Source organism: Siniperca chuatsi, linkage group LG3 (assembly GCF_020085105.1).
Source record: "Siniperca chuatsi isolate FFG_IHB_CAS linkage group LG3, ASM2008510v1, whole genome shotgun sequence".
In the NCBI taxonomy this organism is placed as follows: Eukaryota; Metazoa; Chordata; class Actinopteri; order Centrarchiformes; family Sinipercidae; genus Siniperca; species Siniperca chuatsi.
The window spans coordinates 24,888,005-24,910,057 of record NC_058044.1 but is presented as its reverse complement, the minus strand read 5'-3'; the positions used below and the strand labels follow the sequence as shown (position 1 = coordinate 24,910,057).

The 22,053-nt window shown below is 39.9% G+C and overlaps 1 protein-coding gene across 5 annotated transcripts; it reads left to right on the top strand.

Moving 5' to 3' along the window:
* The first annotated feature begins 311 nt into the window (after window positions 1-311).
* On the top strand, window positions 312-21,918 carry pld5 (phospholipase D family, member 5). Of its 5 annotated transcripts, none has more exons than XM_044190927.1 (12): window positions 312-366; window positions 2,611-2,713; window positions 5,058-5,280; window positions 13,913-14,049; window positions 14,593-14,776; window positions 15,016-15,124; window positions 15,667-15,794; window positions 17,265-17,462; window positions 18,169-18,320; window positions 18,540-18,705; window positions 18,849-18,939; window positions 20,225-21,918. In XM_044190927.1, the coding sequence occupies exons 2-12, from the start codon at window positions 2,667-2,669 to the stop codon at window positions 20,482-20,484; spliced, it is 1,695 nt and encodes a 564-aa protein (XP_044046862.1). In that variant the 5' UTR covers window positions 312-366; window positions 2,611-2,666; the 3' UTR covers window positions 20,485-21,918. The 5 variants fall into 5 exon arrangements, with proteins under 5 accessions (XP_044046862.1, XP_044046863.1, XP_044046865.1 ...); XM_044190928.1 differs by having other exon boundaries at window positions 336-366; window positions 4,528-5,280; XM_044190930.1 differs by lacking the exons at window positions 312-366; window positions 2,611-2,713 and adding an exon at window positions 11,366-11,541 and having other exon boundaries at window positions 5,158-5,280.
* Window positions 21,919-22,053: the final 135 nt, after the last annotated feature.

Sequence of the window (22,053 nt, the reverse complement as noted above, 5' to 3'; positions counted from 1 at the left end):
TCCACAGAGAATTATCACCGCCTCTGTAGTCCCCATCGTCTCTACAGAGCTTTGTAGCATCTCACAGCTCATTGTTTTTAACTGCAGCTAAAAGGAGAGTGAATATTGGACTTATACTCGCCATGTGGAAAGAAACACGACTCCAAATGAATGATGATGTTTCTCCGTAACTGCTGGGTGTGTAAATAAGCAACTGTTTGCTAACAAGTTCACCATATTAACTTAAAGGTGCTATTGATAACATCCAGCCACTAGATGACGCACTCCCCCTCCCCCCTTCCACTCCATTCCAGTGGTTGAAAGTTTGATGCACAACCTGCATATTTCATGGTCGAGTGGAGTGAGACTCGGACTCAGTCACATCAAGTGAGGAGTCTTTCCTGATAGAGTAATTAATTCATTTAGCAACATATAGCTATACATTAGCTATAAATGTAGCTTACTTTGTGCAGTGGTGTTTCGTGTAAAGTTGTCAATGGTAATCTTAGGATATGGCTAGCTAGCTTTAGATAACCCTTTTGACGCCATCATTTAATAATAATAGGGGCGCTATATTGCAACACTTACCATAAAATTACATTTCAATCATCCTTACACTATAAGACGTGAGGCAAATATTTACATTTTAATCCAATCAAAGAGTACAGTACAGTACATTGTAGGGATGCTATTGAAACCCACAGTGCTCGACATTAGACAGCTACAGTAAAAGTTGACGTTAGCTAGCATTAGTGTTAGCGTAGTGTTTACCTAACATCAGTTAAAGTGTTTTCTTGCTGAAAACAAATCTCATAGCGGATTATAAAAAACAGCTGAGCGCCACACAACAACAGTGGCTACAGGGAGAAAGGATGACTGTATGATCATGTCAGTATTTTCAGATTTTTATATTAACGTGAGTACCGTAGCTGTTGAGCTCAATGCAGCTGGCTAAATGGCTAGCTAGCCACAAGTACCTCAACAAAGTGTCTCATAATAGGGCTAACATTAGACTGCTATATGAGATGACACCCTCAATAACAATCAAGTTTTGGGTCTAAACACTATAATAAGCAGATTTACAGTAGTTCTGAACCTTCGACATGACACATTGGTAATATATTGGGATCCCACGTCCACTCCGTTCTTAAAGAAGAGCGACGATCCTTTCATAAGCAGACCAGTCCGCCACCGGCCCGGACAGACCAGTGACTGGTCAGTCAGGTTGCCCTGATTGTTTTGGCCCCAGGCCATCGGTTATGTCGGACCCTGGCCCATTTCTAAATCCCCTCTGATACGCAGCTTCGTTATAACGTTACATTGTTTGAGGGAACTGTATGTAATTGGACGCAACCGTCACTAAAGCTAACGTAGCTCCTCAGGGATTGAAGCTGTTATTTTTCTAATCTAATCTAACCGGTGACAACACATTAGTTAAGGTTGTAAGGACTATGATTGTTGGTAGTTGTTGATTAGTTGATTTTGTTTAAATATGCAGAGTTGTAATTTTATGGATTATTGTTGTTCAGACTATTAAACTAAGTTAGCTAATATGTACTAACATCAGTGTACGTTTTTTCCACACTGGCAACTATACCATGTGATACCAACTCCATTATACTATTGGCTCACAAGACTTGTTAGAAGCAGGAAACAAACGTCAAACATCTCACACAGAGATAAACAAAACATTCATGTTGGACCCGTCAACATTTTTTAAATGATTAATTCACAATCATAATATTTTTTTAGGAAAAGTGATGATTTTATTCCACACCTTTCTAAAAGCTCTGTGGATGTTTTGTTTTTTAATCTGTCTATGTTTGTTATCAATATAACCATTAAAAGGTGATATTATGTCAGGGTTGTGTTCACAGCTTGTTGCTGCCCCCAAATCGACAAAAAATAAGTTATTGCATGGTTAAGTAAAATTTTTAAAGGCAGGTGTTTTCTTGAATTTCTTGTAACAAAGTATTTTCACATTTTAGTATTGTGGTATACATAAGTAAAAAGTATTTCAGTACTTCTTCTTCCTCTGTATCACCCCACTCTGAAGTTACAACCTCCCAGATCCTTCCTCCACAAGAAGCCCAATCCCCCTCCCTTTCAGGCCCCTTTCTCATTCTTTGCAGAGGCAAGTACACACGACAAATTAGGTTTTAGAGGCCCCACTGCCAGAGCCACTGCACTAGTAATTGTATGTCTCCAGATATTCTGCTCTACTTCCTTAATCCTTAAAGCTGTGTCAGGGCTTTTCTCCCTTGCTAGCAACATTGACTGCAGCTGCTGGTGCACATCAGCGCTTCTGCAGGTGTTCACCTAAGTGGGAACAGTTTGGCTGAATTGTTCCCACTTAGTTTTCAGGTTCCCTGCATTTATTGAATATAAATAAAATATTCATATCACTGCTTTTTTGGCTCTGAGGTGTCAGTCTGGACCTCCTTAAAATAAAAAAGGTTTATGTGTTCATTTGCACATGTAGGCAAATAAAAAATTAGTATGAATATAAAATATTTGCCAGATGATGTCCCCTATGTGCTATTCGGTGTAATTTGAACTGCCACTGATGATTTAGCACCTATGCGGCCTCAGAGTGAATAAGATGTATGATGCTACGCTGTGTGTGTGCAGGATTCTGGAGGCATTTACATGTTCTGCATCTCCTCATTGGTGGACCATCATTGCTTATGGGCATTGAGGAGGAGAACAACATGAGGAGAACAATTGGAAAAAGGTAAACAATGCTTTGGCAACAAATTCAGTGTTCAAATCCACTATAGGGTGGTGCAGAAGTAATGCACAAACACAGTTAGGTATGTATAGTCCATCAAAAGTAACGATTGACCTTTACTGTTGAAAAGCTGAAAGATTAGCAACCTCAATGTAAAAAAAAAAGAGATAATGTTAAAGCAATAGTTCAGCATTTTGGTAAATATGCGAGATGATTGCTGCCACTCAGGTATCAATCTGAGTGGTACCACTCAGATTGACTGCAGCCAGCAGCGGTTAGCAGCGGTTAGCCTAACTTAGCATAAAGACTGGGAACAGGGGCAAACAGCTAGCCTTGCTCTGTCTGAAGGTAACAAAATCTGACTAGCACCTCTAAAGCACACCACTTCACACGTTATATCTCGTTTCTGTACAAAAACAAAAGTGGACAAACAACAGGTCGCAGTTTTACAGGGGTTATATGCCGGACTTTTCTTGGCTGGTCTTGTCTTCACCATGAGGTTGCCAGGCAACCAGCAGAGACTAGAGCAGCCAGTATGCTTCGTCAGAACTGCTTGTCGGATGGCCAATGTTCATGCTGTGACTGGCCAGCTGTGCAAAGGTGAGAAAGGAGGCAGGGTTTGAACTGCCAAGCTCTCTTTTTTCATTCTTAATACAACTATTTCGTTCACTTTTCACGTGAAAAACCGAGTGCAACACTAGAATGCCTTCCAAGAGAGACTGTAAAAAATGTGTGGCGTTATCCCCATATTTAACAATTATCTCCCCTCTCTCTATGATAACCAGCTTTTCACTTCACCTTCCAGTGTGGCTGTTAGGGACAACTTTAAACACATTTGATTTGATGACATCGTACAAACTAATTCTTTTTAAGTATAACCCAGCCCTTAAAGGTGCTATTTGGAGTTCTCTTGTGAACAAACTAAAGTTATGTTTACATTCAGTGTTACTCACCAAAATGCACTGTGTGTATCTTTGAGGTCTAACACATGTGGTGAATGCATTTCCTTCCTCATAAAACACTTGCAAAGCAATTTTTCTTAAAAGTTTGAATTGCATTGTTTGCATTGTATTACTAGCTTGCAGTCTTCTTCTTTGCTGGCATGTTGCTGCATTTCTTGGTGCATTACCACCACCTGTAGATCAGTGTAATAGTGTGAAGCCATTGGCAGGAAAACACCCCCATTTTGTTTGTCTCATGCATGCACACGATGACGCACACGTGCACAAGATAAACAAAACGGGGGCCCATTCATAGAAAAACAGCTCCATAGTGCTACTAGAGGTCAAAAACTCCACAGGGAACCTTTAAGGTGTTGGTGTACAGATTTTGTTACCGTGATAAGAGCCGGACTAGCTGTTTCCCCGTTTCCAATTTTTCAGCTAATATAAGGTAACCAGCTGCTGACTATAGCCTTTACTGGACAGTTATGAAAAAAACATGAGCGTGGTATAAATATTCTCATGTAACTCTCAGTAAGAAAGCAAATAAGTGCATTTCCCAATATGGTGAACTATTGCTTTAAAAATAATGACAGCTATGGAGGTCTCATTTTAAAATGCTCCACAAGGACTGAATTAATTAATCTAAAAGACTACTTACAGTAGCTATGCTAGTATTGACACAGTGGCCACAGGGGGATTTGTGTTTTGAATTAGATCAGTGCAAAGTCAATTTTTCTTACACCAGCACCTTTTTGTATCCACAACATAAATTGTGCTGGCTATAAAAATATTCAGTCATCTTGTTTGTGTGTGTGTGTGCGTGTGTGTGTGTGTGTGTGTGTGTGTGTGTGTGTGTGTGTGCCCCTTTTACAGCAGGCATATGGTGTCTTTCTCGACCTGTGCCAAAGGTTTCTTAAGGAGAGGCTACAGTACTTCAGGACATTCTGTCTCTGCTAGTATCTGTATTCTGTATGTGCAGTGCAAATGGGAGAAATTAGATTTCATACAGTAGAGTGAGTGTGTGTGAGAGAGTGTGTACGTGTCTTCATGTCTGATAGTCTCCTCACACGTTTCTCAATCAGATTACTCTCCTTCTCTGTCTGCTGCTCTGTGTGTTGCCCAGTGCTGCAGCTCCTGTTGCACCTCCGCCCCATCGTCTGCCTCTCCCATACCGCCTGGGAGACTGTACTACATACACACATACACACACACACACACACTCCCCAACAAGTGTGTGGGAGTGTGAGGAGGCATTGGTGCTCTGGCCACAAACAGGCAGGGTGCATACTGTAGCTCAGACGGCACAGAGAGCAATGGTGGCTGATTCAGCTACTGAATGATAGATAGAAAAGAAAAGAGGGACAACGGGAGTGACAGCATCTCTATGTGTGCTTGGCTGTGAGTGTGTGTGTGTGTGTGTACATCAGGCTGTCTGTGCCCCAGCAGGCAGCAGCTCACAGGTCATCAATGGAACTGTCAGATGATCCAAGGTCGATGGGGCAAGAGGAGGCTCCCACAGCACCCCTGCCCTGTGTGTCCCAAATGAAAAGCAGCAGCTACAGTGCTGTCCAGCAGCAGGGCTACTCTGCATCCATCTTTCTCCGACGCAGAGACAAGCTGGAACAGGTGAGATAAGTGTCAAGTACTTCTCAAACATCATGCCATTTATTGAACTGTATATCTGCCTTTTGGAAGGTGAAGAGGTGAAGTTAAAACTTAAATTTAAGAGGGGCATGTGACAACAAAGTCAGCCACTAGCTTGAATTATCTGAAATTAAATATTTTAAGTATATCCAGATGTATCTCAAGTGTGTAAAAAATATATTCAGAGGAATTTATTCACCAGCCACATTGTCCAGTATGCAATATAGCATCCCGTGAGCCCAGGAGAGGCATTAGTTTCATCCATAGAAACCCATTCATTCTGCATGCTTGTGGTGCATCAGCTTGTGTGCAGTTGAGCTGTTGCCTCCAATAAGAATTGATTGCCACTTTCTTTACTGCTGCCACACACCTAGTACACACGTACAAACACAAAAAAGACCCACACCAAAGATCATACAATCTTAACTAACAGAACTTCTAGATATTTATTTATTTTCATGTCTGAGTGTCAATGTGTTTTAGCATTGTAAACCTTCATTTTTACTTAAAGCATATTCTTTGGAAGCCTGCATTTTAACAGTGGAGCAGTCTTCTATGTATGTAAATGATCAAAATTACAGATAAATCATTTTCATGAGCTGGGGACTCTTCTGCACACAAAAGCTCAAACAGGGCAGAGCTGAAATGATCAGCCATTTAATCAATTAGCCGATCAACCGAAAATAAATTGGCAACAATTTTTATAATCAATTATTCCTTAAATCCATTTTTCGAGCAAAAATGCCAAACATTTGCTGGTTCTAGCTTTGCTGCTTTTCTTTGTGTTGAACGAGCTGATTTAAAAAAAAAAAGAAGACAAAAAAGAAGTGGCGGCACCAGAGCTGCCTCAGGATAAGTGCATCCACTTGAAACAAGTTGCCTAAATCTGTAGCCTTTTTATGCATTTTTATCAATGACTGTTCACATGAGTAGTTTTCTCTTTGCATTATTTAGCAGGATATCTCAAAACCAACTTGACAGATAAGATTTGGTGGAAAGTTAGGCCATCTGTAAAGGAAGAATCGACTAGTTTTTGGTGCAGGTAGTACCACCTTGTCATTCATAAAGCACTTTATGTTGCTTATAAATCATGAACAGCGGATAAGCTACATTCTATGAACAAAAAAGTAGTTCTCACATATTTCTGCCCAAAAGGACTGTCCACCATTTTGAATTAGAAGTTTTTGCAGGGATTATTTAACATCCTACACATTTTATCCAATATTCATCAATTTGGTATATGAAATATATGAATGAGCCTGAAAAAGTTCTTAAATTTATTTTTGGCATGCTTTGCCTTACGGTTTTCTCATAGATAGTTGGCAAGTTCCTGTCCTTGTAGCCTGTTTGACATGAATTGTCTTAACTCCTAAATGCACAGGGCAATTACAATTAAACTGTGATGACAAATGCAAAATTTGATTGCATTTTCCCTAAACGTCAGTGTGCAAAACGCACGCACATCTTCATGTCCCGGTGCTGAGTCCCAGAAAATTGTAGATACTCGCAAGGACTCGCAACACTGTAGAATACTCCCTTAAAATATGTTTCTTTATTACATTTAGAAAGAGTGCAATGTTTCGATCCCATATTGGCTCTTCATCAGATAGATGTATTTTACCTAAACATGATAAATTGAAATGATCATAACTTACTAAATCTGACTAATTTTAAACTTGCGCACAATTCATCTGTGTACAAAGTCCCAATCTTCCCAGATAGGATTCATGATCGAGGGATTTTCCCAAAAAAAAAAACATTAGCTGTGATCCAACCAACACATTAGAGGTGCAGCCTCCTTTTCTTTCTTTCTTTTTTTAAATTATCTTTTTATTATACATTTTTCCAACAAACATAATCCACATTCCTCCACATAACTTTTAACAGCATATAAACGTACAAACCCCTCATTTTATCCCTCCTTTTGTTTCCTGTTACATATACAAATTAAAAGCAGGAAAGAAAAAGGTGTCAGACTGTCAATAATTTCCATCACTGAGTGTTTTCTAGTTGTTTATTCTTGGGGTTTTTTCCATCCAGAAAGTGCATAGTCATGAAAAAAAAAAATCCATTATCAAATGATCAATTAAACAATTCATTCCTCCTCTCTATTTTAACCATGTGGCCTGTTGTAGAGGCGGAACTAGCTCCAGTGCTCCACTGTGGACAGACACTCACTTATGGAGCTTTCTGAACAAGACAACCTAACAGGATCATTTTTTTCACTGCTGGATCCCTATCTGCACCCCATCCACAGTCCCTTTGGCATGTGGCCCAGCTGTCTCCTGTGGCGTCGCGCCCAGTCAGCCTTCACTCAGCACATATCTCCCTGAGTATGACGCCATGGCAACATTAAAAAAAACACTGCGTCCTGTGCACGCATGGAAACCTGCTGTTGAGCTTTGGTGTGAAGGTGAAACACCAACATTGAGGCGTCCTTCATAGGCACTCATAGGGTGTGTTTGGATGGGGGGGACATAATTCTTGCGTAACTAAATAGCAACAAAATGTCATTTTAAATGATTATAAATGTATGCCTATAAGGACAGGTTAGGTGATTTGCAGGTCAAAATCAAAGGTTAAATTTGTTAAAAAAGTGAACGTTTTGTGGATGTCTCGGTTACATATAACGGTTTTCATGGCATTTCAATGACTATATTTCATCATGAAGTAGGACCTAACTACATACTGAGATAGTGTCATTGAAATGCTGTTGAAACAGCATAATCAAAACTTACTAAAATGGCAAAGACATGATAGAGGAAAAACCAAGGGATCCATTTCCCATTCTTGCATTTAAAAAAGTAATAACTGACCAAATGTAGTCATGTAGTCTATAGGTTCTTTCAACACCATATTTGTGACACACACACACACACACACACTGTGCATAAAAGCCTTTACCGGTGTAGGCCCATGGGATTATGATTTGCTCATTTGTGTGCAAAATGTCTGAATGTGCCTTGCAGTGTGGCTCTTAAAGATGAGGACTATTTATAATTGGTCCCTTGTGTTGGAGAACTGTGCCGTACATTACGAGATAATGATGTCCTGTACAGAGAGCCGGGAGGGAGTAGGAATAAACTTGTAATGGCTGCTGTGACCTCTGAACTTTTCTCCTGCAAAGAGCGCCTTGAAAAGTGTACAGATCAAAAGAACTCTTACAGCTGTTCAACATAACGGAAAAGAAAATGGACTGATAGGCACTTCATACATTAGTATTCAGTGTTGCATCATGGTGGTGACTGTGCTGTTGGTGAATTGTTTATGTCAACAGTTTCCTGGCATGACCGCCACTGACCGTTAGTTGAGGATCTTGTTCATGTTTTTACTCAGCTAAAATTTGCCCTGTGGTTCTGTGTCAGCTAACACAAACAGTAAAAACCCATCCTGTTTGACTTTGAAAGTGTGACTGTTTGACCCCATATGTGAAGCTTTAGGAGCATTCACCTCTCTCGGGAAGTGGTCCAAACTTTTCTGTCCCCTCTGTCTTTCGCTCACAGACAGGGTGATGTGCAGAGGGCACCTGCCCCAGACGAACACAGCAGGTTTCACTGCTATGACTTTGTTCCTCTGCAACCTATATCTCTCTGGAATCCCACACAGTGCTCCACAAGTCTTTATAATTAAAAATCACCCTTAATCTACATGCTCTGTGGGAATTGCACTGACAAATCATCAGTTGTTTCATTGATACAAATTCTTAGTTTGATCATGAGTATGTAAAGCAGATAAGTTAAAATACTGCTTCAGGCTGGGATCTTTTTATAGTGTAATTACTGTGTAATTTAATATACTGAATGTAACAAGACTAAGAATCTACAGCCACGCTAGAGGCTCTGCTGTGATGTAGCCTACTGGGGAAAAAAACATAAATATTGATTAAACAACGATATTATAATGTTTTTCAAAAAACTACTGTCCTTATCTAAACATGAAGCGAGCCGCACGACATACTGTTGAGTTAAGCCGGAGATATAGGCGTACTTGCTTTTTAACCATGCATTTGCGTAGACAACCGGCTGCGTCGTGAACGGAATTGTTCACATATTTACCTATATACTGAGTGTGTTACTGGAGGATTACACTAGAGTGTGTGAGTATGTGCATCTTGCGGACGCAACGTGTTAATTTCTGAGGACGCGCAGAACCGACGCGCCAAACGGACGCAGTATACGCGTGGGAGCCATCATGCGTACGCAAACGCATAGTTAAAAGCAAGTATATCTACGGCTTAAGGCTCTGTTCCAAAACTGGATTTTGAGTTATTAGCATAGTTGCAAATGTCAATGGGATTTTGAATGAGGTTTTCTTACTTCTGGAACAGAACCCGGAAGTTCCTGTTTCACTTCGGCTCTCTATAATGTTTGCCATGTTCACCTTCTTAGTTTAGCATGTAAGCATGCTAACATTTGCTAATTAGCACTAAACACAAAGTACAGCTGAGGCTCGTGGGAATGTCATTATTTTTGCAGGTATTTGGTCAGAAACCAAAGCATTGGATGAATTAGAATTTGTACCTGATGATGGCGTTAGATGAAAAGTCAGAGGATCACCAAAGTTATTACAATTCATTCTGTGGACACATGAATGTCTGAACCAAATTTCGTAGCAATCCACCCACCCAGTAGTTGTCGAGACATTTCACTCTAAACCACAAATGTCAACTACTGATCACAAGGTTGGTGGTTCGATCCCCACCTCCTCCTGTCCACATGGTGAAGTGTCCTTGGGCAAGACACTGAATCCTGGGTCGCTCCACAGCCACTGGGGATGCACAAGCCAGTGTATTCCTAATTGCCCATCCCAAGCCAGGATAAATGGGGAGGGTTGCATCGGAAAGGGCATCCGGCGTAAAAAGCCATAAAAAGCCAAAGCCAATCAAATATGCGGATCATCAGATTTCCATGCCAGGTTGGGCGGGGCCCTGTTGGTCAGCGAGATGGAAACAGATCATCCGCTGTGGCGACCACTACATGGAGCAGCCGAAAGAAGAAGAAGAAGCTAGTGTGACAAAAAAAACCTCAGATTAAACTTGTTTTGATACTATACGGCAGATTGCTGCCCATTGTGTATGTTCAGTCTAATGGGCACTACTATAACTATCAGAAGTTACAACCACGTAAACCTCTTCCACCTTCCTTCGATCTCATTTCTCTCTCGTCCCCCATCAGGTCCTTCCTTTACTCCCTTTACAGTGGTGAACTCATAAACAGAGCAGCAGCTTGCCTGCAGTCAGCAGCATATGTTGTTTTCTGCTATTAGGCGATGCTATATTCAGCTGTGAGAAAAGGGTTGGGGCGAATAAAAGGGTGCAAGAAAGTATTTGCATATTTTCATTTTTCCCCACTGAGGCCCTTCGATGTACTTCTGTGCGATAGGAAAAAGCAAAACTTTAGATTTTATGCTATATACAGTGGTGTACAAGTGGTATACAAGTGATGTGACATGAATGAGTACTCTGGTATCTGGTGCATTACCGAAAAGCACATATATTACAATAATTTAAACACATTGGGGATTAAAGCTGACAATACTGCTGACTTACAGTCATGTCATCAGTTGAAGTAATTAATGTGAGCTATAGGGCTGTTTTAAATTCTTTTGTCTTCTCTGATCAGAACTGGGTGCATATGAGTGTGTGTACATATCCCACCTAATGAGTGAACAATTTGGTATTGTATAGCAGCTGTCAAACACAATGGATCACCAGTGGCATGTTTCAGCATCCCTCCCGTCTAAGCCAAGCCCAACTGCTTTCTGCCAGATGAGGTTTGTTCACAAGGCAGATAAAAAAGAGGAAGATAAAGAGAGAAGAGGAAGAGGAGGGAGGAATCGAGGAGAGGGGGGGGGGGGGGCTCACAGCTACAGCTCTGTATTGGCCGTTTTAACGAGAGGGGTTGGTCTTTCTCCATCTCTCTCACCACCTCCACTGAGAGTGAGCAGCACACATACAGCTCGCACGCACACACACACACACACACATACACACAGCCAGAGTCTGGCAGAACCATGTCAGGACATGGAACAGACCAGGAGCTGAGGTGCACACACACATACCTTCCAGGACAGTGAGGAGCCAGCAGGATGAAGACAGCGACAAAGAGTGAAGACATCAGAGTGGGACGGGCTGAGGGACAGACAGACACAGATGTGTGACTGAGCTGCTGTTTCTCACCTGTCAGAGAAGTTTGAAGGAGTGCTGCTCTCATGGCGGGACCGACCACACAGGAGCCCTTGAAGGTGACGTTTACAGCCCTCAACTACACTTGCGTCACTCTGCATCTATTTAATACGTTATATTATTCTCACTTTGTCTGTTGGTGGGATTTTAGTGCATGTTTGCCTTAGGCTTTTCTTGCTGCCTTCCATTACATTATTCATTCACTGATTCATTTGAATGAAGCCTTAAATTCATTCCATGTGTTCTTCAGTTATCCAGTGAAAACACAGATGTGTATAATAAACACAGTTAGGGCTGTGATTAACAATTTCATTATCAATTAACAATAATTTCTTGGAATAATCGATTAATCATTTAGCCTGTGAAATGTCAGAAAATTATCAGATATATCAATTTATAATGATATAAAACAGAGAAAAGAAGAAAATCCACACATTTGGGAAGCTGGAACCAGCTAATATTTGGCATTTTGCTTGATAAAGGACTTGGATGATTCTATTGATTATCAAAATTGTGGCCAATTCATTTTCAATTAAGGATTCAGTCTATAAAATAGTTAAAAAATGACTATCCCAATTTCTCACAGCCCGAGGGTACATATTCAAATTGATTGTTTTGTCCAAACAACAGTACAGAACCCAAAGATATTCAATTTATTTTTATATAAAACAGGGAAAAAAGAAAATTCTCACATTTATGAGAAGCTCTAACCAGCTAGTGTTTGTCATTTTTGCTGGATAGATTCTAGTGATTATCAAAATTATTGCCAATTCCTTTTCTTTTAATGATTTAATCTCAAATCTATAAAAAAAAACAACTATCCCAATTTCTCACAGCTAAAGTCTATGTCTTCAAATTATTTGTTTTGTCTTAACATTTGTCCAACATAACAAACCCCAAAACTTTCAATTTACCATGATATAAAAGAAAATCACATAAGAAAATTCACACTTTTGTGAAGCTGGAACCAGCTAATAATGGACATTTCTGCTTGATAAATGACAGTTATCCATTTTTCCAATTGCCATTCTTTGAATCAAATAACTGAATAATCAATTAATCGTGTCAGCTCTAAATTCAGTGATAAGGTTATTTTTACTGCAGTGAACAGCTGTGGAAACTTATTGAAAATGTTATATGTTTCTGAAGTGAAGGAAATATTGTATCTTACTGCATCGGTAGCTGTAAGTCGACTGACCTGTCTCATTCTGTCAGTCTTGTTCTGTATCATGAGGCTTTATTTCCTAGCAGCCATGTACACATCCACAAGTCAAGCATGGTCCTTGACTCTGCTAAATGTGATGAAGAGCTCAGTGGACAGCAGAGGAGTGTAAGGTGCATCCGGTTTGCACCAGTCTTTCAGCCTCATTGCCCCAAACAGACAGTGTAGAAAAGAGTGTGAGATGAGGTTGACAAACATCCTCCAACCCCTGTTTTCTCTATGACTTGGTGCTGAATAGTGTTTTTCTTCTGTTCAATAGTCAAATTTTATAAAAGTTGTAGCTGGGAGTCATCTCTCTGAGAAAAGCTGCTGTTAAAGCTACCGAACTTATCAGTGGGATACAATTCATTTGATTGATTGAACACAACAAAAGAGAATATGTAATGAGATGTGATGACAGCTCACAAAACCGACAAAGCCAAACAGGGCAGGGAATGAGATGGTGAAAATCTGTAGTCGTAAGCAAAACAGAAGTGCCTAACTGCACTTTTAAAACAGTGAAAATCAAGACTCCTCGAGCGAGATCAGGGCAATGAGGCTGCTGCTTCATAACCACTGACCACACTGACTGTCACTCCACCATTATTACAACCAGTATATACCACATACTGTGCACACATACATGCACACCAATATAGCCTTTAATATTGCTTGTCATAAATGCGACATTGGGCATATCCATCCTGACACAGAGGTCATAAAATCCCTTTCAGCTGGGATTCGCTTGAACAACAAAGCAGGTGGTGTACAGAAAAGCATTAACCAGAGCTTTCCAATATTCCTTATGGTTGGGCTTTAGTGTGTATCAATTTGCCGTCAGCTGGAGAGCATTCCACTTCACTTGTCCTCTGCTCTGTGGCATAAAGTGGGATTTGTGAAGCTGGGGAACTTTTGCTCCAGAGTTTTGAATTCCTCTGCAGCCTGGTTGTCCATTCAAGGGTTTCTACTGTCAAAAGAAGACATGTAGTTGTTGTTGTATTGAGCATGAATCCTATCCTCTAATCAATGATATTGACTGTGGACATTAGCATTTAAGGGCTGATCATTTCCCATTTGTATGTCTTCACTGCAAGATGTTAACCTGCTGTATCACAACAGGGGAAGAGATGAGTTCTACAGGGCTGCGGCTCATGCATCCTTCACAAAAACACGTTAAAGAACTAAGTCTGACTTTTGCTTAATGTGTGTGTGTCTAACTCCTCTTCCAGACCCAGCAGAAGTGCATTGCCATCTTCGCCCTTCTCTGCTGCTTTGCTGTGCTGGTGGCGCTGATCTTCTCATCAGTGGACATTTGGGGGGACGATGAGGACGGTATCACAGAGGAAAACTGTAGCAGAGACTGCCGGTAAGATGCTCTGCAAGTGTGACGTGATAACATAAAAAGGCAAGAAAAAAATAAGGTTGGCATTCATGTGTAGTGCAAAATGTCTATGAACTAATCATAAAATAATGATTCATGAACATAGTATCTCAAGTCTGTTCTCCAGTAACTCATCATTATCTACTACATAATCCTCAATTCAGAGTTATTTAGGGACTAGGATTCATAAATTATCAGGTCGCTCCTGATTCGTTTCTCACTGGTTCCTTGGAAACTCAGGATTTTGTAAGTGTTGTCACCTAAAGAGTACAGTGCCATATTTCTACACACTCTTAAAAGAGTACTCCACCAATTTAGCATTGCACTGCTATAACGTCGTCAGACTCACGATGGACAGTTTTCATTTTGAAAAAGTATCAAAATCGCTGCAGCAGAATCAGAGATATCATCTTTTTATTCCACAGACTTTGTTCATCAAAGTCTGTTTAATAAACAGATTTTGATGTGTAAAATCATTGAGTTCCACTTTAACGGTCCAGAAACTCAAGGCGCATGTGTTACTTTCAGCATCGAGCTTGTGGAGAATATTCCAGACGACCTCTCTCTTCCCGTGGATGTCAGACCCCACCTCTCTCTCTCTGTTGGCTTTCACACACTGTTGGACCAGGCAAAGCACTCAGTTGAGGTGGTGTCACCTGTCTGGGCCTTAAACCCCTGGGACCCGGAAACAACGCCAAGCACTGCCAAACAGGTACAAAGTCATGGCAGACTGTCTGAATGTATCCCCTTACATTCCAGCAGAGCATGAACCAATTGCATTTCCCAGGTGTTCTGTAAGAGGAAATGCAATTATTTTCAAGTAAATCTGTATATAGTCTTTTAATGAGGTTAGTCCTGCTGAGATGTGAGTATTGCCCTTTTAAAAGACATTCAGAAAACGCTGCTCAGATGCCCAACTACAGTAATACAGAACATCACTCTCTTCCTCAGGGTCAGCTTTTGTTCCAGAGACTGCTCAGTCTGAAATCTCGTGGGGTTAAACTGAAGATTGCCAGCAGTCTGACTAACTCTGCTGAACTGAAGACCTTGGCAGCACACAGTGAGTGACTGTCATATTTTCATTTTATAAAAGCAATTTGTAGTTTGTCACTGTAGCCAACTAGACCGAAGATTTATAGCTCCTAACAACTCACCCGACAACATTTCTTGTGCACAAACCAGTTTTTAAAAGAAGATTCCCATGTATTTCATGACAATTTTAGTCATTTTTTTAGTTGCCTGTTTTAGGCCAGAAGCACAATATTGTACATATCGCATACAGTATCTCTGATTTGTCTCAAGGAAAACAGATGTAGGTTCATTTACACCGTGCAGCTCCATCCAGCAGCTCCACAGCACGGGTCATACAACCTTCATGTCTGCCAAACTTCACAGTGAAGGTAAAAAAATCACGAATGTGCAAATGTACCTGACTGGTTTCCTTTCGAAGCCTTTGCCTCTCAGGCTGCCTGCTTGCTTTGCCCACGTGTCCGTCAGACAGACCAAGATCCAATTGGCAGATTTTCGATTCTCTCTATCTCATTCTTTCAAACCTTTCATACTTACCACTCCATGTCTGTCTCTCTGTCTCACGCTCTCTAGATGCAGAGGTTCATTTTGTTAATATGACAGCTCTTACCAGAGGACGACTACATTCCTCATTCTGGATAGTGGATCGGAAGCATATTTACATCGGGAGTGCTGATATGGATTGGAGGTCGCTCTCCAAGGTAACAACAAACATCAACAACCTGAGGATAAATGAGCGCCTGCAGTCAGGTGTGGTCAAGTCTGCAGTTCATTTCTGGCCTCAAAATGGCCACAGTAGCTTTTGGTCTCTAAGAAATAAAAGCTGACGTACACAAATTGACCTTGGCACCCCACAAGGACTTGAAACACAGAGTCTGGATTAATTCCACTGTACACCGGTACATACAGTTACTCCAGCAACTCTTAATGGGCATCAGGGATGATTGAAGATGCTGCCTGAGGCAGTCCAGAAAGACAAGTAGCATTTCCCTTTGCATTTAACATGTAGTAATTCACAGAGGAGGATCCAGGGAGCATTAGCATACTACTACTTGAAGTGATTGCCTGGCAGTTTTCATGCTTCAATACTGGCTCGAGGTAGAACTACTGTTCAGTGTAATTAACGAAGGAGCTAGAGGGAAGGAAGTGGCGTGCACACATACACACACTCCGTACAGAGCAAATGATAGAAGAGCAGGAAAGAAGAGAGACAAAAAGGGAGCAAGGCAGAATCTGTCAGAAATTCACCATACATTCAGTAGAATAGACTGAAACCTCTGTGTGCTTGCTTCTGGGTCACTCACCAAAATAGAATAAACACAAAACAAATTTCTGCTGGCCAGGCAAGAATATATTTAGAACAACTGTCTCTTGTTCACTTTTCATTTTGCTGTTTTTAGCAATGCTAGCAGCTCTATGGATGGCAATGTTGGTCTGTCGGTCGGTCGGTAACCCACCACTTTGGTCCAGGCTGAGATATCTCAACAATGATTGGATGGATTGCCATTTACCATTGGTACATATGCCCACTCTGCCTAGTGGATACCTCCTATTGACTCCCCTGACTTTTCCTCTAGCACCACCATGAGGTTGATATTAGTGGTTTTGAGTGAAATGTCTTGACAACTCTTTGATGGATTTGTCATGAAATGTGGTACACAAATTAATTGATGAATTGTAATAACTTTGGTGATACCTTAACTTTTCATCTAGCGCCATCATCAGGTCAAAATTTCAATTCATCCAGTACTTTGATTTATGACAAAGTACTAGCAGCCTTAGCTGTTGTGTTTTGTGCTACTTAGCAACATGCTTATACGCCCAACTAAAATGTATAATATTTACTATGGTTGCCATACATGGTAAATATTATATATGATCAGCATGTTAGCATGCTAATGTAAGCATTTAGCTCAAAGCACCACTGAGCCTAGAGACTCTTTAATGCTCTTTAAATCCTGATCCTATTCTAATCTTAAAATTACTACTATTAGATGAGCAGATCCTCTCGCAGAGTGTTACTATTCTTAATCTAAAATCACTTTTGCCTTTTATTTAACTCTAATTCCTCTCTCACATTGCTAAAGCATGTCTACCCAGTAAACAAACCTACACTGCAACTTTTCTGCTGCATCACCTCTCTCTATGTGCTCCTTTCTGACACCCCACAGAGGAAAGAACTGGGCTTGGTGGTATATAACTGCAGCTGTCTGGCTCTGGACCTCCACCGAGTCTTTTCATTTTACTGGCAGCTCCATGAGAGGGACTACATCCCCTCCATCTGGTCAAAGAGAGTTACAGCCCTCTACGGGAGACATGACGCCCTGGAGCTACAACTGAACACCACCCAGGCCACTGCATATGTCTCTGTGAGGAACGACTTTGTTATGTTGCAGTATTTACTGTATGTTACGATTGACTCTATACAAAATGCACAACCCACAGGTTGTGTCCGTAATGCATTCTTAGACTGGTTTATATTCCACTTAAGGCACCAATTTCCTGACTCTGGATGAGATGGTGAATGTCATATAAAAATTTCATTACCGACTAATAACAGACACACACGGCGGGTGATTAATCATGTTACTATCACGCTGAGGAGCATCTTGAGTCTGAATATCTCAGTACCTCAGCCTAATTTGACAGTAATGAATCTTGTTACCCTCTAAGCGACAAGACGCTTATCAGTTGCATTTAGGACATTTATCATCCTACAGGAACTAATGAAGTCATGCTGTCAGAAGCTGCTGGCAACTCCAACCTGCTCTTGTGCCTCACTTCTTCCAGTAGTGATACATGGGTGGAGAAATGTGCCTTGTTGTTTTTCTTGCCCTTTAGCCTCCTCTGTCAAAATGTTACACTGAATCTGTCAGTTTGGAAACTTATAAACCCAAATGATGTTGTCCTCATCAGTGTAACATTTTTCAGTGGAGTGTAAATTAAAAGATACTTTTGTCAACTTTTGTTTGATGAACTGAAACAAACCGAATATTCAAAAACGTCTAAATCATTTTTGTAATCTTTATATAATTTTGAGTACAAACTTGTCTGAGTGATGTATCCTTTCTGCAGACCTCTCCTGAAGTCTTCTGCTCTAAAGATCGCACCAGAGATGTAGACGCCATCTATCAAGTCATCCAGAGTGCAAAGACATTTATCTTCATATCCGTGACAGACTACCTCCCTCTGGTGAACAGGAGTTTCAGAGGAACCTCAGTCACAAGGTACATTAAAACTCTATATTCCTAAGAACTTTGACATTCAAACATAGTTTCTTGTGACAGATAAGTTTTTATAATTATAAATTCTATATTTGTTGGTCTAGGGATGAAAAATTGAATGAAATCAAATCTTTCAGTAACTTAAATTTGAGAAACACACTGTAAGTGTATCATTGCCTTTAGATTGTAAAACATGTCTAATTACAATGGTTGCATCAATAGGTACTGGTCACCTATTGATGAGGTGATCAGAGAGGCTGTGGTACTGAGAGGAGTCAGAGTTCGCCTGCTGATAAGTTTCTGGAAGAAGACTCACCCCCTCACCTTTAACTTTGTCACCTCCCTCAAGTCGCTCTGCATGCAGCTGCGCAACTGTTCATTAGAGGTGGTACGTCAGTTAGCATAATTCCTCCAAACATGTTTTACAAAAGCTGTAGTTTAGTATTTGCAGTGAACTTCTTGATTCATACTGCAAATGTTACATTGAGTGGATGTGGTATCTTACACACTGTTAAACTTAATTTTTTGCAGAGGTTTTTTAGTCACAAGGAGAAAGAGGATGACATTCAACATGGACTCAACCACAACAAGTACATGGTGACCGACAATGCTGTCTACATTGGTAGGCAGTGTATAATGTGTTTGCAACAAATTCAATTTACATTTACATACATTTTTACGTCGATTTTATTTGCATTTACACATTTTAAAGGTATTTTAGTGGGTCTTGATTTTAGCACGAGTGCTATTTTAAAAACATTAGACAGTACTTTTTTATAGTACTAATATAGAATAGTTTGGGAAATAGGCTTGTTCGCTTTCTGGCCTAGAGTTAGATGAGAAGATTAATACCACTCTCATGTTTATCTGTTAAATATGAAGCTACAGCCAGGAGACAGTTAGCTTAGCTTAGCACAAAGACTGAAAACAGGGGGAAACAACTAGCCTGGCTGTGTCCAAAGAAAAAAAAAACTCTGCCTAAGAACACCACTAAAGTTAACTATTGCGTTCAATCTGTACAAAAACAAAAGTGGAAAACCAACAGGTTGCAGTTTTACAGTTTTACTTTTCTTGACTTGGAGCAGTAACTTCCCATGTACTTGCATACAGTCAAAGTTAAGACGTGATTAGACACATATTCGCCCAGGACAACACGAATTGACGTGTTGAAAATGTTTCAATTCGCTTTATGAATTCGCTTCATAAACAAACACAAGAGGAGAAAGGAGAGAGACTGGAGGGAAATAACAGAAAGAACCAGAGTTCTTTCAGTCAGAGGCTGAGCTAAACACTAACACACTCCCACACACACATGGTCAATGCATCCGTTGCTAGCTAGTTTACATCTATCATACAGTATATAGGGATTATGGGAGACTACTAGTCTTATTGTCACTGTGAGGTGTGCTAAGCAAGCTACCAGAGACTCCAGGAAGTCACAGTGCCCGGCCAAGAAATAGTCCAGCACATAACTCTTCGTAAAATACCTATGGTTTTTCGTAACGATTAACGATGTTAAACTAACAAGATATAACGCGTTAATCACCTTTAGAGGTGGGTGCTAGGCAGATTTCTTCACCTTTGGACAGAGCCAGACTAGCTAAGCTAAGCTAGCCATCTCCTGGCTGTAGCTTCATATTTAACAGACACACAGTATATGGTGTGAATGGTATCAATCTTCTCATCTAACCCTCAGCAAGACAGCAAAGAAGGGTATTTTTCCAAATGTGGAACTATTGCTTTATAATGTTTGCTCACTCACACACAGAAACTGACACACAAGCACCAAACTGCATATACATTTGAACATGCACACCAGAAAGAAAAGCACAGTGCTGGGACTCAAAGTGATTTTTCCTTGAGACCTGTTACAAACACAATATCTAAGGTTTGCTGTTTGTCCACAGGTAACCATGACTGGGTTGGGAGTGACTTTGCCATTAATGCAGGAGTTGGACTGGTGGTCAAGATGAAAAATAATCTTAAAGAGAGTGGAGTGACAGTCCTGGAACACGTCAAGGCTGCTTTTGAAAGAGACTGGAGGTCACGTTACGCTAAGAGCCTAAAAGGAAACAAAGATCAACAGGGCACATACAGAAACCTGCAACAAGCCAAAATTCATATGGAGACTAAGGAGGAGAATGAGTGGAAGAACCCTTTATCTTGATAAGCACAGAATGTCTTTCTATATCCTAAAGCATCATAAGGCTGAATATTTTACAAGACATGTACGCAGTATGAGAATGTGACTTACACTATTAGACTTGACTTTTATTTTGTGACGTTATTTTAATAGATTCAATTGCAGTCAATAAAGACAATGTTGAGGTTATAATTTGACTCACTGCAGTTGCAAGTTACAGTCATAGTATCTAACCACTTTACAACAATTAATTGTTGACTGTTATATGGGCATGCTATGCTGCATGAATATTGAAAGCAATATTCAAATGCAAACTACATACTAAGACAAGCAATATGCTGATTATAAAATCAATATGCTCTATGTGAAATGTATTTAATTCCATAAACATATCCCATCAAATGCACCAAAACAAATCACATTTAGTATTTAATGATGATGCACAATTTTTGTTTGCAGTTTTAATTTGTGTTTTATAAACTTTTTAATACTTTTGGATTTGCATAGCACTTAGTACTTTAATGCTATATTGCCTGCAGTTGTAATAAAGATGAAACACTTGGATTATATTTTATGTCAAATAACAGTACAAACTACTGTTTCCTCTTTTAATACAAGTGGACTATATACTGTATATTTGGCTGTTGACTGAGGGAAAACATCTCACATCTGGCATTTAGATTCATCAAATGTATTAAGATTGAAATTTAGAACATGCTTATCATTTTTTCAAAGAAATCATTTAGTCATTTAAAATTTTGCATTATTATTGTTATAGACAGTGAATGCATTTGCAAAAAAGTACAGCTATTTAAAACAACACTTTTTACACACTATTAAAGAATAACGACTCTACAACTCTAGCTTTATATAACTAATAATCTATATTGATAGACTAAACTAATAATAATCTATATTGATATAATTACATTTTTGTGGTGCTGTTGAATTTTACTACGTTACACTGGCAGATGTTTTTATTATTGTGTCCACCCCGTTTATATCAATGAGGGCAAGCTAAATAACAGAAACACCTCTCTGTTTAACGCAACACTTCAACAGCACCACAAAAGAATATAACTTTGTACATTATTAGTATACTGTCATCACAGTGTAGTATTACAAGGTTTTTTTACAGTCTAACAGACATCTATGACATATTTACAGATTTGCTTCCAGTCTTTAACACAGGGTGGTGCCATAGCACCATTACAACCTTTGGCAGCCAAAGTTTGGATAAAGTACACCCTTTTAAATTCAGTTGAGCAGGCTGAACAGGTTCTCTGAGCTGAACCAAATCTTTTTGTGTAATATCATATTAGGCTACATTATACAGTAAGGTATTCATGTTGGGGGAATATACTTGGAAATGAAACTTTGTTTGTAGTTGTTTATTCGGTGAAATGTGGCAACATTTTAAAATAGTTAATTAAAATAAAGATGTGGTCGTATATCCTATTTTTGTTATGGCTCTTTATAGTTTCTTGAACAACAAAATATCGTCTCCCGCTAAGTGGCTAACGTTGAAGTGGGTGCGTTAGCAGCAGTGCTGCTTTTGTTGTGGCGTGAAAGGCTGCTGCAGCTAATGGGGAG